General features: G+C 36.4%; 1 protein-coding gene across 5 annotated transcripts in view; it reads right to left on the bottom strand.

The window, feature by feature from the left end:
* Window positions 1–4,685: 4,685 nt before the first annotated feature.
* The window catches only part of STRN3 (striatin 3), a 137,686-nt gene continuing 125,151 nt past the window's right edge, over window positions 4,686–17,220 (bottom strand). For all 5 annotated transcript variants that reach the window (XM_055291587.2, XM_055291588.2, XM_055291590.2 and 2 more), the window contains 5 exons: window positions 17,045–17,212; window positions 15,578–15,718; window positions 12,708–12,815; window positions 5,329–5,415; window positions 4,686–5,247 (listed from right to left, as the gene is read on the bottom strand). In XM_055291587.2, the coding sequence (XP_055147562.1) occupies window positions 5,078–5,247; window positions 5,329–5,415; window positions 12,708–12,815; window positions 15,578–15,718; window positions 17,045–17,212 (674 nt within the window). In that variant the 3' untranslated portion in view covers window positions 4,686–5,077. The remainder of the gene's footprint in view (window positions 5,248–5,328; window positions 5,416–12,707; window positions 12,816–15,577; window positions 15,719–17,044; window positions 17,213–17,220) is intronic.

Here is a 17,220-nt window from a genome sequence, read left to right as displayed (position 1 = left end):
TTACTGCAGACTATAAAATCTGGATATAGAAAGGAGTCCTGTATCAAACTGCTTTTGTAGTGTGTTTTCATAACAACTATGACTAAAAATATCACACTGAATAAGAGAGCAGGATTGCCAGGTATTTTTCTATTTCTCTCCTTAATTTTATACGTATATAGATATATTTGGCTTATATTCTAAGTCACCTAAGTACTTAAAAGTTAAGTTGGTAAAGTATTTACTGACTGCTTATAAACATTTAAAGAAAAAGACATTTCAAATAACTGCAGGAAAAAATACTGTAGTTTGAATATTTAAGCAATAAAACTGCTAGTGAGTTATTGTAAGCTGGCTTACTTTTATTACTGCAAGTGTCTCCCCTGAGGATATGGTAAAAATTCATGTGGAAAGACCAATCTGAATTGTTTTTTAAGTCATGTAATAATACCAAGAATATTTTTTCTTTGATTCAATTATTTCTTGAGGCCAAGCACAGTGGCTCATGCCTGTAATCCCAGCACTTTGGGAGGCTGAAGCAGGAGGACTGCTTGAGGCCAGGAATTCAAGACCAGCCTGGGCAACACAGTGAGAACCCCGACTCTACAAAAGAGAAAAAAAAAAAAATAGCTGGGTGGGATGGTGCATGGCTGTAGTCCGAGCTACTCGGGAAGCTGAGGTAGGAGGACTGCTTGAGCCGAGGAGGTCAAGGCTACAGTGAGCCATGATCACACCACTGCACTCCAGCTTGGGTGACAGAGTAAGACCCTATTTCCAATAAAAAAAATAAAAAGACACAAGTTTATTGAATACCTACTGTCCTAGGCATTATACACAGCCACTACCTGGTTAAACAGTATATTTTTGAGTACTTGCTTCACCAGAAATGTTTTGTAATTGACATCTTTTACTTAAAAATGCTTGTGAAGTTGGTTCCTATGAAAGAAGAACATCAGGACTCCCTTAATGTGACTTAGATGATTCGCTTACCAAGGCCTCTCCCAAAAGACAGAGGTGCTCTATCATCCCACCTTGCCTGTCTTTTCTAAAGACAGGTCCTATCTCCTCCTCTCATCCACCTAAGCCCCCTGAAAAAGGTGTTAACTGGTTAGAATATACTCCAGTAAATCTTTTGAGTCTTACAGTTTTATACCCTGCATAAGAGGAATAAAAGGACTACATGCAGGGAGAAACAAACTGGAATTGACTTTTTCACTACACAAAAATTTGAATTTGAAAGTAAGAGTTTGAGAAGACAACCTCCCCTTTTATAAAATGCTTCAAACATGACTGAATCATGTAACAGGGATAATTTTAATTAAACATCATAAAAACTGGGTTTAGCATAATATGATTTTTCCCCAGTAAGCAGACCAAAAACTCTCAGCTAGGAGTACAAGCCCTTGGAAAATTAAGCTTTAATGAAAACCCAGCTCCCAGTCATTAGCCCTTTTTAGAAAGTGGTTTGTTCTTTAATTTTATAAAGGACCAAGTTTTGAGTCACCTGAAGTAACCAGGGAATAGCAACAAGACAGCAGAAATCAGAACCGTAGGTTACTATCAATAATTAAGTAAACATAATCAGGATAAAGGTTATTTACAGGGGACACAGAGTAAAAAGGAAAGATGTATTACAATCCAACTTAAGCAAACATGCTTACATTTCATATATGCTAGCCCATTTATAACTTAATGCATTAAATGCAATGTTGGTCTTCAACAGGTAAGTTACCTAATAATGAGAAAAACAACATGAAATGAGGCAGAATATGATTAACTATTGAAGAAATCAACATATTAAGATTTGTATAAAGTACTATTTAATAGTGAAATTAATCTAATTTCCCATGTGTCAAATGGAAGCACACATAATGAAAATAAGACATTATTTTTGCATACCTTTAGTCTCTTCCAAATGTTTAATACTGCAGAGAAAAATACAACCAAAGGAGATAAGAACAAAATAAACATATATACTAATTTTTATCCATTTCAGTTTTAATACATTCCAAAATACGTCAATGTTTATGCATTCCAATAATCACATTTCAGATCAATGATAATGTACTGGGTTGGAATAGCTGCTAGAAACACTACTAGCTTTGGAAAAACTTATTCTTTATTTCAAAAAAGAAGAAACAGAAGAGGAGAAAACTACCCTTTAATTTTTCTTTAGTTGAATGTTCAGTTCAGAAAAACAAAAAAAATGGTATTTAAAAAAAACTTGCTGGGCGTGGCGGCTCACGCCTGTAATCCCAGCACTTTGGGAGGCCAAGGCGGATCACCTGAGGTCAGGAGTTCGAGACCAGCCTTACCAACATGGTAAAGCCCTGTCTCTACTAAAAATAAAAATTAACCAGGTATGGTGGCGCATGCCTGTAATCCCAGCTACTTGGGAGGCTGAGGCACAAGAATCACTTGAACCTGGGAGACGGAGGTTGCAGTGTGCCAGGATCGCACTATTGCACTCCAGCCTGGGCAACAAGAGTGAAACTCCACTCCACCTCAAAAAAAAAAAAAAAAACTTGAAAAGTTTTAGATTTTCATCGATGACTAAAATTGCCACTTAGATTTTTATGGTAGATGACAAAATTTCTCAATGTACAATGTAATTTCTTTCCCCAGCAACAGCAGCAAGCATTCAAATTGAATTTTACACGTACGTTTTCTAGTGATCCCTTCTAATTTCATCTGCAATTCCCTTCAAAGACAAAGGATATTACCTTATTGAAGAAAAGTTTCAAAACATTATTTATAAGACAACTTTTAACTAACAGGTTGGTGCAAAAGTAATTGCCATTGAAATGGCAAAAACAATTACTTTTTTTTTTTTTTGAGATGGAGTCTCTGTCACCCAGACTGGAGTGCAGTGGCGCAATCTCAGCTCACTGCAAGCTCTGCCTCCCAGATTCATACCTCAGCCTCCCGAGTAGCTGGGACCACAGGCGCCCGCCACCACGCCCGGCTAATTTTTTGTGTGTGTGTTTTTAGTAAAGATGGGGTTTCATCGTGTTAGCCAGGATGGTCTCAATCTCCTGACCTCGTGATCCGCCCGCCTCGGCCTCCCAAAGTGCTGGGATTACAGGCCTGAGCCACCGTGCCCGGCCAAAAACCGCAATTACTTTTGCACCAACTAACCTAAATATTCAATGTAGTTTATTCCTTGCTGAATTTTTTTGTGGAAACAGGTATGACAAATAGGAACAACACTGCCATTAACTGAAATTCAGATTTAATAATGTAACAGGATGTCTAAGCAAATTATTTAAAACTGCACCTGTGCATTTTTGGTGGTTATTCTGAATTGCATAATTTAATGGAAGACTTTTTTTTAATCCTCAAGTGGGGTGAAATACTTAGACATTATTAATAGTGTTAGTGATCTACTCTTATTAGAATATCAATAAGTAGTACAAAGTTTGAAAGAACAGCATAAAAATGAAGGACTCACTAAGAAATCTCCATTTCCTAGTTTAATTATGGAGAGTAAAGTATTGCACTTTATTATTCAACACAAAATGATGTAGCCAACGGTAACATACAGGTACACAATTTAATATTTATTATATGCATTTTATATACATTATTTTTCAACAGCTGTATGTTTGCTATGTGGTACAATCTTAAAAATTTGCTGATTCATAGTTTGTAAAACAAAAACCTTACAAAACTCATCAAAACTCGCAAACTGATCAGAAAAGTTTCTCGGAAGACTAGAAAAAATACTTTATTGTCTTAATCATGCATTACACAAACAAAATCTTTAGTTACACCATAAAATTAAGCACATCTAAAAAAATAAAACAGGGATAACTAGTCAAAACACAGCAGATTTCTGTATCCTGATTCAACTATTTTTGTATCCTATTTGTAATGCAAATAAAATTTTACTCCAAATATTCTTAAACAAGTTAGTTTTGTTTGGAATCATGGTAAACCAAGATATATATCTTAGGGGGAACCACCTTGGTTTGTAATTTAAACTATAAAATACTCGATTTTTAGTCTATTTTAGACTATTCAAAGAGTTCCAAAATAGATATACAGGTTCCTTTAGCACATTAATAAAAGGATATAAAGACCAACAAAAAGTGAAATAAATAATAGGCCATTAGCAAGATGGATAATCCTTGATAAATAAACTTGTAAATACAGTAAGATGTACAAAATATCACATAGTGATAGGATGCCAAGATTAGTTTTTTTTCTTTAAGAGTTCATTTGGAGTACTAAACCCCACTGTTTCATTTTAATACACTTAATAGTCCTTGGTTTATGAAGACATTTATGTGATGATGAAAGTTATTTAGCATCTTTATGGAAGGACTTAGCTGAGCTGTATTAGGCAAAAGAAGGAAAGAAAGTGGTTACAGGGCAGCGGATCAGTGAGATCTCTGTGTTTTAGGGTTGTATAATGCAGAAAAACTTCAATACAATCTTGAGCACTGTTGTGACAGGCTAAATATATAAAAAGACTTATAAAAACTAGAATTTTATCCAAACATTTTGTGCAACTAATGCTAAAATATTTTAAGTTAAATTTTCTTTTTCTTTTTTTTTTTTTAAAGCAAAATAAGTTTAAAAGGGAATCTGTGGCATTCAACCAATAAACAGAAGGTCACTAAGAGATGAAAAAAAGCTACTCTTGGAGCTCACTTCCCCCAACAAGAGCACCACATTCCTAACCCCTAAGGCAGCACACAGAGTCCAAAAAAAAAAAAAAAAAAAAAAAAAAAAAAAAAAAAAAAAAAAAAAAAAAAAAAAAAAAAAAAAGAAAAGAAAAGAAAAAAAAACTTTTTTGAAAGATCAGACTCCACATTGGCTTAAAGACACCTAAAAACAGATATACGCTCAGTTCATATCCATTACAGGCCACAAATACTGGAGTCCTTTTTTCTTTGTCCCACAAAATACAGTAATTACAGTTAACTTAATGAGCTTGACATTAAGATGTGATTTCCACCAATTTGTGCCTGCCCCAAATAGCCTTCACCAGGCAGATCACATGTAGTGTCGTATCAGTAACCTTTTTGATGGCAGTGATGCAGACCCTCTTTCTGTCCAAGCAAATCTTGTTATGATGCAAGTTTTTGTTGATTCATACAAATACTTTGGCAAGGGCATCAGCTCCTGCACTAGCTATATATGCTTTTGACGGGTGGAAAGCAACATCATAAATTGATTCATCCAATTTCTTTCTGTGAGCTGTTATTTCTTGCACACATGTCTTGCTGTCTAAATTCCATAATCTGATGGAACAGTCATGGCCTGTAAAAGAACAAATAAAATTTGTTACTGAGTAACAACCTTTTATAAAGTTTGTGGGCAGCACAGGACTTTAAGACTTACTTCCAGACATCAAATAGATTCCATTAGGATCTACTGCTAGACTTGTAACAGCATCCAAGTGAGCTACCATAGAATGGATCATTTTACCTAAACAAAACATAACAGAGAACTGATTAAGTTTTCACAAATACTAACTCAAGAGAACAGAAACTACAATATAGCATCCACATAAAACAATCATTATAGCAATTTTTTTATTGTGGTAAAATATACACAACATAAAATTTACCACTGTAAACATTTGAGTACACAATCCAGTGTCTTTTAGAACATTCACAATGTTACGCAACCATCACCATTCTCTAGAGTTCAGAACATTTTCATCACTGGAAAAGGAAACCCCATACCCAATTAAGCAGTCACTCCTATTTGTCCCTCCAACCCCTGACCACTAATCGACTCTTTCTATAGACTGGCCTATTCTGGATACTTCGTATATGTGAACTCATACAATATGTGGCTTTTTGTGTCTGGCTTCTTTCACTTAATATAATGTTTTAAGGGTACATCCACCACTACGGTAATGTTTTCAAGAGAATTTTAATTCAAATGCATAACTTTCTCTGATAATTACTCCTAAAAAAGACATCTGTGTAACATGTATCTGACAATATCTGATAGACACTGTAAAGCAATGACAATAGGATTGCATCAAAGGCTCAAGATCATGTAAACTGGAATTAAATAAGCCAAGTGTGGTGAGGTGTGCCTGTAGTTCCCAGCTACTCAGGAGGCTGAGGTTGGGGAATCACTTGAATCCAGGAGTTCAAGGCTGCAGTGAACTATGACTGTGCCTGTGAGTGGCCACTGTACTCTAGCTAGCCTGGGCAACATAGCGAAATGCTGTCAAGAAAGGAAAGGAAAGGAAAATGGGAAGGAAAGAGAAAAGAGAAGAAAGAAAAGAAAGGGGAGGGGAGGGGAGGGGAAGGAAGAAGGAAGGAAAAGTGTCAGTGAAGACCTTAAGACTATTTTACATATTGGGCTAACAATAAATAAATCACCATAAAATATATTTCTACCTAAACATTCCATTATCAAGTTCAGTTCACTTATCCTTTGAAATATAATCATTTTACATACTCTAAAAAAGAAAGGAGTAAACAAATTACTCTAGATTTCCCCAGATATTAACAAAAACACTGCTCTGGAAAATGTGACTTAATGAGTATCTTCAGTGAAGATCTGGCAAGCAAATGGAATTCAACAGCAAGTATAATTTAAAGGACAAGTTGTGAATACAAAGTTGCATTGCACAAATACTTTGGGGCAAGGGCATCCTGCAATGGCAATATATGCTTTGGATGGATAGAAAGCATTATAAACTGATTCACTAGGCAGGCAATAAAATATAAATACTGATACTTTTATAAGTTACTCCCCTTTCACTCAGCAATGAGTCTTTATTACTCAAATGCCTGGGATGTCCCTAATGAAAGATAGAGGATTTTTCCAAAATTCTAGTTATAATCATTAGCCATGCCTCTGGTCCCATGATGATACTCTACACTAGGATATGAAAGAGGTCTAGTTTTGTTATTTGTGATGGGGCTATAGCTGTGCAACAATACACTCCAAAAAACCTATAAAAAGTAATATAGTAGGCCAGGTGCGGGGGATCATGCCTGTCATCCCAGCACTCTGGGAGGCCGAAGCGGGCAGATCACCTGAGGGCAGGAGTTCAAGACCAGCCTGGCCAACGTGGTGAAACCTTGCCTCTACTAAAAATACAAAGGTTAGCTGGGTGTGGTGGTTAGCACCTGTAATCCCAGCTACTAGGGAGGCTGAGACAGGAGAATCGCTTGAACCCGGGAGGTGGAGGCTGCGGTGAGCTGAGATCACGCCACTGCACTTCAGCCTGGGTGACAGACTGAGACTCCATCTCAAAAAAGAAAAAAAGTCCTATCACTTTCCAGCACTATTAAACACTTATCAGTTGAAGACAAAATTTAAAAAAATTAAAGCCAAAAATTTAAGACAAAATTAAAGTCTCTCATTTCAAACCACAACTCTCATTAATACTAAGAGTAATAACAAAAGTCTTAGAAATTCTATTCTGCTAGCCCAAAGAACAGAAAAGTCTTCAACAAACTATCTTCAACTGTTTAGTTCAACATAATTTATCTTCCAGTTCTAGAATCCCCTCCTCTCAAAATTCCTATAAAAGACCACAGCGTATAAAATGGTTGGCCTCCATGACAATACTTTCAAAATATTAGGGGTTAAATACCAGGTATCATTAGCTTTCCTTATGTTAAATCTGTGATGGTAAGTTTTATTTTTAAAATTTATTTTATTTGTATTTTTGAGACAGGGCCTTGCTCTGTCACTGAGGCCAGAGTACAGTGGCACCATCCTGGCTCACTGCAACCTTACTCCTGGGCTCAAGCAACCCTCCCACTTAACTGGGACTAGAGGCACACGCCACCATGCCTGGCTAATTTTTAAATTTTTTGTAGAGACAGAATCTCGTATTGTTGCCTAGGCTGGTCTCAAACTCCTGGTGTCAAGCGATTCTCCTGCCTCAGTCTCTCGAAGTGCTGGGTTTACAGGCATGAGCCATCACACCTAGCCTTGATGGTAAGTTTGAATTCACAGATCTAGTTCAAACTTCTCTCTTGAGAATGATCCTCTATCTCCTAAGTTTAACATCTCTAAACCAAAAGACTTTTTTCCAATATAAGAGCTACACATTTCTTTAAGGATGCTATAATTTTCCAAGTTTTAGCTCCAGCTCTCCAGCCTGTGCACTAAACTAACCCTCACCCTGATTATCTTAAGTCAATTGAGAGTTAACCCTTCTTCTCCACAGAGTCACAAAAATCACATCAAAATGTGAGTAATCCCTTCAGATGGACCATGAATAGAGACCACAATGCTGGACCAAGCTGTATGTTGGGCTTTCACTGGTGACCAAATAAATCACAAAGCTTCTGACCCCTTCCAGTAACTAGGACCTCTCCTTCACTAACACATACCTGCAGCTTCTCACATCTAACCAATTTCATTTTGGCCTCGTGCTTCTGCTAATACTCTACCAAGACTAATCCTAATTTTTTCCTCCTATGACTAAGGAAATAAAGGCTGGACAGATGCCACTGCACATGCCCATTCTCCCCTCCCTGGCACCTTAAGCCCTTTTACTGGCTAACATTGTGGGCCTCTATTAAATGGAGAGAAAATAAAGATGTCAAATGTAAACTACGGAAACAAACTGTGTGAGTTTAAATACTGTACAAGTCACTTAACTTCTTTAAGCCTTTCAACCTCATGTGTAAAGTGGGGATAATAATAGTACTATATCTACCTTACAGAGTTATTAGAAAAGCAAATGAGTTAACATATGTAAATAAAATAGAACAATGTCTCACACAGAATAGACAATATACCACTAGTCTGTAGCTCCAACAGGACAGGACATTTTATTCTGTTCACCAAGCTTCAAGAACTGTGCTAAGAATATGGCAGATAGTCTAGACATTTTGCTGAATGAATGAGTCCACAGCTGATACAAGATCTTCCTCCCACTCCTCCACATCCCTCATTCATACTATAGGTTCTTCCAGAATCACTCACTACCTAAGTCTTTCAGACACAGTATAGGAAACTCAAATTTGTACCTCTACCAAAATTTTAGAAATCATGGGTCCTGAAGATCTCTCTGAAATAAATAGTAGAAATTGAAAACTTTAAATCCTTTAAAGTCAAGAATCTATCACATAGTGCAAAATGTGACTTGATTAATTTTTCTAAACCAATTTTGCAAGCCCTGTTGTTCAAATATTTTTAGTGGTTCCCACACATACAGCATAGACAAACATTCAATATTCTTAACCTGGTTATAAAAGTCCTCCTCAATAGATTGTATTTTCCTTCCCCAAACTTTGTCTTTGGCTTTGTCTACAAGAAACTTCTGTTCCGGAGAAAGTTTCCACCACCACACCTCTGCTCAAAATATCCCCATACCTGTAACTTCCTACTACCACTTCCTTCACTTAAAAACCAACCAACCCAAAACACCTTTCCATTCCTAAGGCAAAGCTTCATCGTGCACACACACCCCCCTACCCTCTTATTTCCTCTAGATAACAAGCCCACAGAAATCAGGAACCATATCTTATACATGATAGTATCCAGTGCAGTATAGTACAAAATGCTGAATACATTTTTATTAAAATGGTTTACCCATTTAAATAATTATTGAACCTATTCATAGCATAAAGTTCTATCAAGTTTCAGATATAAAAGCTCAAAACCAAACACCGCATGTTCTCACTCATAGGTGGGAATTGAACAATGAGAACTCATGGACACAGGAAGGGGAACATCACGCTCCGGGGACTGTTGTGGGGTAGGGGGAGGGGGGAGGGACAGCATTAGGAGATACACCTAATGCTAAATGACGAGTTAATGGGTGCAGGAAATCAACATGGCACATGGATACATATGTAACAAACCTGCACATTGTGCACATGTACCCTAAAACCCTAAAGTATAATAAAAAAGAAAAATTAAAAAAAAAAAAAAAAGCTCAATACATTTACTACTCATTTTATAAAATAATACTCTATTAAAAACAACTTAGCTAACCGGAAATAGCAGTTATGGGGACAATCTATTTTACCACAATTAAATGAGTTTTTTAAAGAACTTCTTTGAAAACACCATATCCAGGCCGGGCGCAGTGGCTCACACCTATAATCCCAGCACTTTGGGAAGCCAAGGTGGGCGGATCACCCGAGGTCAGGAGTTCGAGACCAGCCTGGCCAACATGCTGAAAGCCTGTCTCTACTAAAAATATAAAAAATTAGACAGGCGTGGTAGCAGACGCCTATAATCCCAGCTACTCAGGAGGGTGAGGCAGGAGAATCGCTTGAACCCAGCAGGCAGAGGTTGCAGTGAGCCATGATCGTGCCACTGCACTCCAACCTGGGCAACAAGAATGAAACTCTGTCTCAAAAACAAAACAAAACAAAACATACATCTGAAGACAACTCACAGTTTCATGTAACTCAACGGGGTGTGTGTGTGGTGTGTGTGTGTGTTCAGGCACAGTGGCTTACGCCTGTAATCCCAGAACTTTGGGAGGCTGAGGCGGGCAGATCACTTGAGCTCAGGAGTTCAAGACTAGGTGTGTGTGTGTGTGTGTGTGTGTGTGTGTGTGTTTTCAGGCACAGTGGCTTACGCCTGTGATCCCAGAACTTTGGGAGGCTGAGGCGGGCAGATCACTTGAGCTCAGGAGTTCAAGACCAGGTGTGTGTGTGTGTGTGTTTTCAGGCACAGTGGCTTACACCTGTAATCCCAGATCACTTGAGCTCAGGAGTTCAAGACCAGGGTGTGTGTGTGTGTGTGTGTGTGTGTGTGTTCAGGCACAGTGGTTTACGCCTGTAATCCCAGAACTTTGGGAGGCTGAGGCGGGCAGATCACTTGAGCTCAGGAGTTCAAGACCAGCCTGGCCGACTTGGTGAAAATACAAAAATTAGCCGGACATGGTGGCACACACCTGTAGTCCCAGCTATGCGGGAGACTGAGGCCCCAGAATCAATTGAACCCAAGAGGCGGAGGTTGCAGTGAGCTGAGATGGTGCCACTGCACTACAGCTCTGGGCAACAGAGCAAGACTGGTTCAAAAAAAAAAAAAAAAAGATCTTTGTTTTTCTATTATTTGAAGCCTACTGCTTCAATTATCTTCATACAACAGGTAAGGTACTAGTTAACAGAAATAATAAATAGGTGGAATCTGGAAACAATTTGAAAGACTATATGCTGCTTATTTGATATTAAGCTTTTACTGACCACTTTCTTGATTTCTGCTAATAAAATAGCTTTACAGACTCTCACCTTTTGCTTTTAATATAACTACTAAAATTCCTGAACTTTCCCATATAACTGTAAATCTTCAGTAATTAATAAAAAGGAATCTTTTTAGAAACACAAAGGAAATTAACCTCTCTGCTCTTGCAGCAGAGAAAAACATTATTGGTTTCATAAAAATAGTTCAAAGGATTGATTTGATGAAGTGTTAAATTGAGAACACTGGCCAGGAGCAGTGGCTCATGCCTGTAATCCCAGCATTTTGGGAGGCCGAGATGGACTACTTGAGCCCAGGAGTTCAAGACCAGCCTGGGCAACACAGTGAGACTCTGTCTCTATAAAAAAAATAAATATTTTAAATATATTTTTTTAAAAGAACATCCACTTGAATCTTATGTCCTGTGCACAATGTAGACCTGTAAATATTCACTTTGTCTGCAATTTGTTAAAAACAATCTGTCCATGAAAGTGTTGTTTAAACAGAAGGGTCTCATGACTACAGTCTAAAACATATTGCCATTTTCTATATAATCTTCAAAGAGAAATCTATAATTCTGGGTCACTGTCTTACTTGATAATTTGTTACCCTGTAACAATGTTGCAATTAACATTTACATTTCTTATTTAGAAGTCCTTCAGTGCCCTGTTTTAGCCTCTCCTCAAAGTAGCCTTTCTAGCTGTCAGACCTTTCCTGAAAGAGAGCAAGCAATATATTATGTACTATTCCAGGTAATGACTAGATAAAAAAGAGGCCCAAAACAAACAAACAAAAAACAACCACACATCTATGGCTAAGTTAAAATCTGATTCGACTTCAATACAATTGGTATATTTCCCTACAACAAGAAATACAGGGAAGATGATAATAAACACTATGCACTATAATGTCATTTGAGCCACTGAGACATAGTTTTAAGAACATATTGGACAGCCGGGCACAGTGGCTCATGCCTGTAATCCCAGCACTTTGGGAGGCCAAGGCAGGTGAATCATCTGAGGTCAGGAGTTCGAGACCAGCCTGACCAACATGGAGAAACCCCGGCTCTACTAAAAATACAAAAAAAATTAGCCAGGTATGGTGGTGCATGCCTGTAATCCCAGCTACTCGGGAGGCTGAGGCAGGATAATCACTTGAACTCAAGAGGCCGAGATTGCAGTCAGCTGAGATTGCACCACTGCACTCCAGCCTGGGCAACAAGAGCAAAACTCTGCCTCAAAAAAAAAAAAAAAAAAAAAAAAAATTGGAAATGCCAAACACCAGAAAGAGACCTACCTCTTCCATCATGCTTATTCATAACAGAATATGAGGAAAAAACTTCAAATGGAAGGATCTACATTTAACTAACATGACTTGAAGAAACCGTAATAGCTAGGCAAGGTATTATGTCTAGTTAAAGATAAAATAACAAATTGTAAGTGTGCAACATTAAGAAAAGCAAAAATCTGAGTTAAAATGGTTTCATTTGGCAATTTCGTATCTGAAAACTCAATATATCTTACATAAAACAGCATTTTTGATCATCTCAAATTTACAGTATTACTAATATGAAAAGAAGACAATTTGCTTACCCGTTTTATTGTCAAAAAATTTGATGTGTCTATCTTCATGAGCAGTTATTGTAACAGGAAGTGTGGGATGACTTACTACTCTGTTGATATGATTATTAGATTGTAAACCTGAAAAATAAAGGAAGACAATACATTAAAATTCAAACCTTTAATGAGAAGTTGGATAATGGCCTTATTCATCAGCTAAAATATAAAAATAATTAAAAACTAAACCTTTTGCATAAAACAAAACATCTGAAAACCAAACAAGGACTCTATAGAGATTTTTAAAAAATAAACATTTACATTATTATGTCCTATAATACAGACTGTACTAGGCTCAAATTTAGAAAAACTGAGAAGTGTTTTAATGCCGCCCTTTATTATAGGTAGTTTAGAATTTTTAAAAGATCCACAATTATTACTTCTAATACACAGTCCATATAAGAGTTATAAGCATTTAAAGAAGGAAAACATTCACAATTGCTAGTTAGATGTTTGTAAGGAACAACCCCCATCTACCTACATTGACAAAAACAAAAAACAAAGAACTGGAATTAATGATCTTTGAAGATGAGATTTTTTTCTTTACCAGTAAGCTCTTATTAACTTTTTATTAAAGATGAGGGAGAACAGAGAAATATCAAAACAAATAAATGGGGGGGAATCCTCAATATTAACAGACTTTAGATCATTCATTCTGCATATGTACCACAACTCATATATTACACCTAAACACATAAAAAATACATATATATATAGTTACCTATGTAGAGTAATTAAAAAAATAGGTTTGAGGAGATACTGGGAAAGAGACTTAGAAGATAATTTTGGTTTAAGATCTGACCATGGCACCATGTAAATATTTTACATAATTATAAAACAATTTTTTTTGTTTAAGAGACAAGGTCTCACTCTGTCACCTAGGCTGGAGTGCAATGGTGCAATCATAGCTCACTGTAACCTTGAACTCCTGAGCTCAAGTGCTTTTCCTGCTTCAGTCTCCAAAGCTAGGACTACAGGCACACATCAGCATGCCCACCTAATTTTTTAACTTTTTGGAAGAGATGGGGTCTCACTATGTTGCCCAGACTGGTCTCTACTCCTAGCCTCAAGCTATCTTCCCGCGTTGGCCTCCCAAAGTGGTGGGATTACAGGCATGAGCCAATGCACCCAGCCAACAGTTGTTTTTCTAAAAGAAATTAATGAAAATCAAAAGTAAAATTAAATAAACGAACTTAAGTATATCCAACTGGTGGTATAACTACAAAGGAAGGAACTATTCCAAGTGACTTTAAAGCATAGAAATTAGATTGTATATCGCTAGTGGAATACACCCTAATTACAAAGTTTTATTATCAATATTCAATCTTTTGGTGATAATGGTATTATTACTGAGACGATTCTGTGTACACTGTGGGGTAAATAAAATGAGAAACAATTTTGTTGAGAACCAAGATAAATCTGAATTTGAAGTGGAAGTATTTTACTTTTTAAAAAATGCTTATTTCTTAGCTCTGTCCATTGAAAAAGCCTAACACAATGAACAACCCAGGAGCCATGAAGACCATGAGGATCAACTCAACAGCCTAGTACCCCAACTGTAGTCTCTAAATGCCATTTCCCACTAAAAGAAACCACAACTCCTTAGATAAATAGCTGATTTCAGATCTAGGGCTCAAAATGAACAAGATGAACCTAGAACATCTTGTCATATGTCATATCAGGAAGCTATCAACAACAACCAAGGTCATGGCAGAAGGACTCAGGAGCCAACCTGAGCCCCACTGAGTAAGCCCCACTGGCCAAAATGAAAGGATCTGAACATCAATACATAAAGATAATACCTGCAATGGATCGAAACACATCAAATACATTTATATCCACGAGAGAGTATGATGATACCAAAAACACCAGCCCAGACAAACTGGTCACCTTTAGAGGGTGCTAGTAAACCAACTCATTATTTTAAAAACTGGTAAATGAGGGGAAAACCAAAACCCAATCATTTATCTTGCCTTTTTCCTTAATACACACTAACTCCAACGTAACCAAATGGTTGATAAAGAGATGTTCTTTTTTATAGGAATAATCTAGCTAATAAATGGAAAGGGAATGATAAAATTAGAAAATCTTTCAACAGAAAATGAATGAACCCAGGCAATAATCCAGACTGAAAACATCACAAAAACATAAACAACCAGAAAATGCTTACCTCTGATAAAAGCTTACAAATTACTTATAAAGTTGCCAAAAACATTTAAAAAATTTTAAAAGAAAAAAACAGTGAACCTGAATTTGAGTTAAGTCTTTAGATCTATAATCAATTCACAGGAGAACTGTGAATAGAAATAGAGAAGCACGTTAAATAATAACGCAGGAATGCAACTAGCAAAATCCAGACTGTCAGAAACTTGACAAGACAAAGTAGCCAATTTCGTCAATTTAAAAAAAAAAAAAGAACATAAAAGAGATGAAGGGGAATCTATGGATGAAGACAGACCTATCAACCAACTGCAGTACATAAATCTTACGTGATCCCTATCTAAATAAACTGTAAAACACCACATACCGCATGTGTAACACTGGGCATTTATAGATAGGTATTAAAACTGAATGCTGAGTACATTAGGTTCATTATGTTATTTTCTCTACTTTCACCTTCATATTGCTCTAGTCATTCCTCTTTTCCCATACATCCACCCAAGCTTGTAAGCAAAATTTGAAGAAATAGCAGAAATAATATAAGTAAGTATAACTGTAACATTATGAAACTAATTATTTTGCCATCCTAAATTCAAATAGTGAAAATATGAAAATTAGCTAAACGATCACCCTCTATTGCGTAACAACCCTTTTTAAGGTTTCAAAGAAACTCCATGAAAACTTACCAGAATCTACATGTGATGAAAGTATCACCAATGACTGTGATGTTTCTAAATCATAAATTACTGCACTACCAGTGTTGAAAGAGGTTACCATATGAGCTGGATCACAGCCTATAAAGTCAACTGATGTAGGTATTCCATGCTCTGAAATGAGCCCAAAGACAGACAATGTAGACAAAGTAAAATTACTATGAAATCTCTACTTTTTGAAATCTCTGTTTTTCTAATCAGAAAAAGGAATTCAAACAGTCTTGAAATACTGTTAATAATGAAAAGGAACACAACTGTGTCAGGATGGTGAGATAAGAAATACCTTTTCCTCAATTATTTAAAAATTTTATAGCATTCTATTTAATATTATAAGAAAAATATAACTACAGAGCTCATAAAGAGTAAATACATGCAGAAGTTATTTGTTCTATTACACATTTTCTTCTAAGGGATTAAATAAAATCCTAGTCTTTTGGCCAATTTGCCAATTATACTTCTTACTGTAAAATGATAAATTAACATTCTCACATAACTGTTTTGGGAGACTGGTTCACCTGTCAGAGATCTGTAGGCCTTATCAAGCAGCTAATACAACTCAGATTTTTGGACTCATGAAAATGGCTTGGACTCTAGAATCAGCTGATGCAGTACTTTACCCTAAAATGGCCTGAGCAGCAATTTCTCTCTTTAACATACTAAATTAAACTAGCCAGATCAATGCACAATTAGATAGAATATGGAGCCAAGCTATTAACTATCTAGATGAAGCCAGAAACAAATACCTAAATGAATTCTTACCTCTAAAGCTTGGATAACTGAAAATTAGTACAATCACTACGGTGTCTAAGAGACACAAAATTATATATTTACTATTCACCTAAAATGTTTTAAAACAATACGTATTTTTATGTACAAATAAAAGGTCTAATTAAAAAAATTAAAAATGACTTGGAAAATAAGACCAGTAAATGTCTTCAAAAGGTAAACTGGTTAAAGCCTTTTTAAATAGGAAAATATTTAAAATCATGAAAATAACCCAATTTGTACTGTTCCAGTTAGGGGTTCAGTGATTATGGCTGGACTACTCAATTAGTGTGCTCGGGGTAATGGAACACATGGTTTATAGGTATGCTTGAGACTGTGATCCCTTCGGTCTTTGTGGGTAGTCGTCTGGAACAGGTGGTGTGCCTCCTGTTGTCCCTATGAGTATCCTCATTTGTCTATTCCACTGTTATATACAAGTAGTTTTACATTTTTAAAAAATGGAATACAAAAAAGGTAAAAAAGCACTGCACTATGGGACATAGTTGCAAAGCACTTCAAAAAAAAATGAGTAAAAAGATTATCCTAACTTTTACAAAATTCATTCAATATATCTCCTCTTTGGAGCAGTAAAGAAATACATCAATTACTTTGTCCTTTATATATTCCAAAATTTTTAAAAAACTAACTTTTCTCACAGATGCAAAATTTACTTACTTTTATCTCCATTGTAAGTGCAAATACATGGCAATTTTTCTTGTGGATTCCATAACCTAACAGTGCCATCTGCTGAACAAGACAGTAATTGATTTTTTATGCCACTATAAGCAAGACCCCAAACTGCATCTGTATGACCAACTAAAGTGCCAGCTAGAACATTTGGCTCTAGGGAA

Source organism: Symphalangus syndactylus, chromosome 9 (assembly GCF_028878055.3).
Source record: "Symphalangus syndactylus isolate Jambi chromosome 9, NHGRI_mSymSyn1-v2.1_pri, whole genome shotgun sequence".
NCBI classification, from domain to species: domain Eukaryota; kingdom Metazoa; phylum Chordata; class Mammalia; order Primates; family Hylobatidae; genus Symphalangus; species Symphalangus syndactylus.
This window is presented reverse-complemented; position numbering and strand designations above follow the sequence as displayed.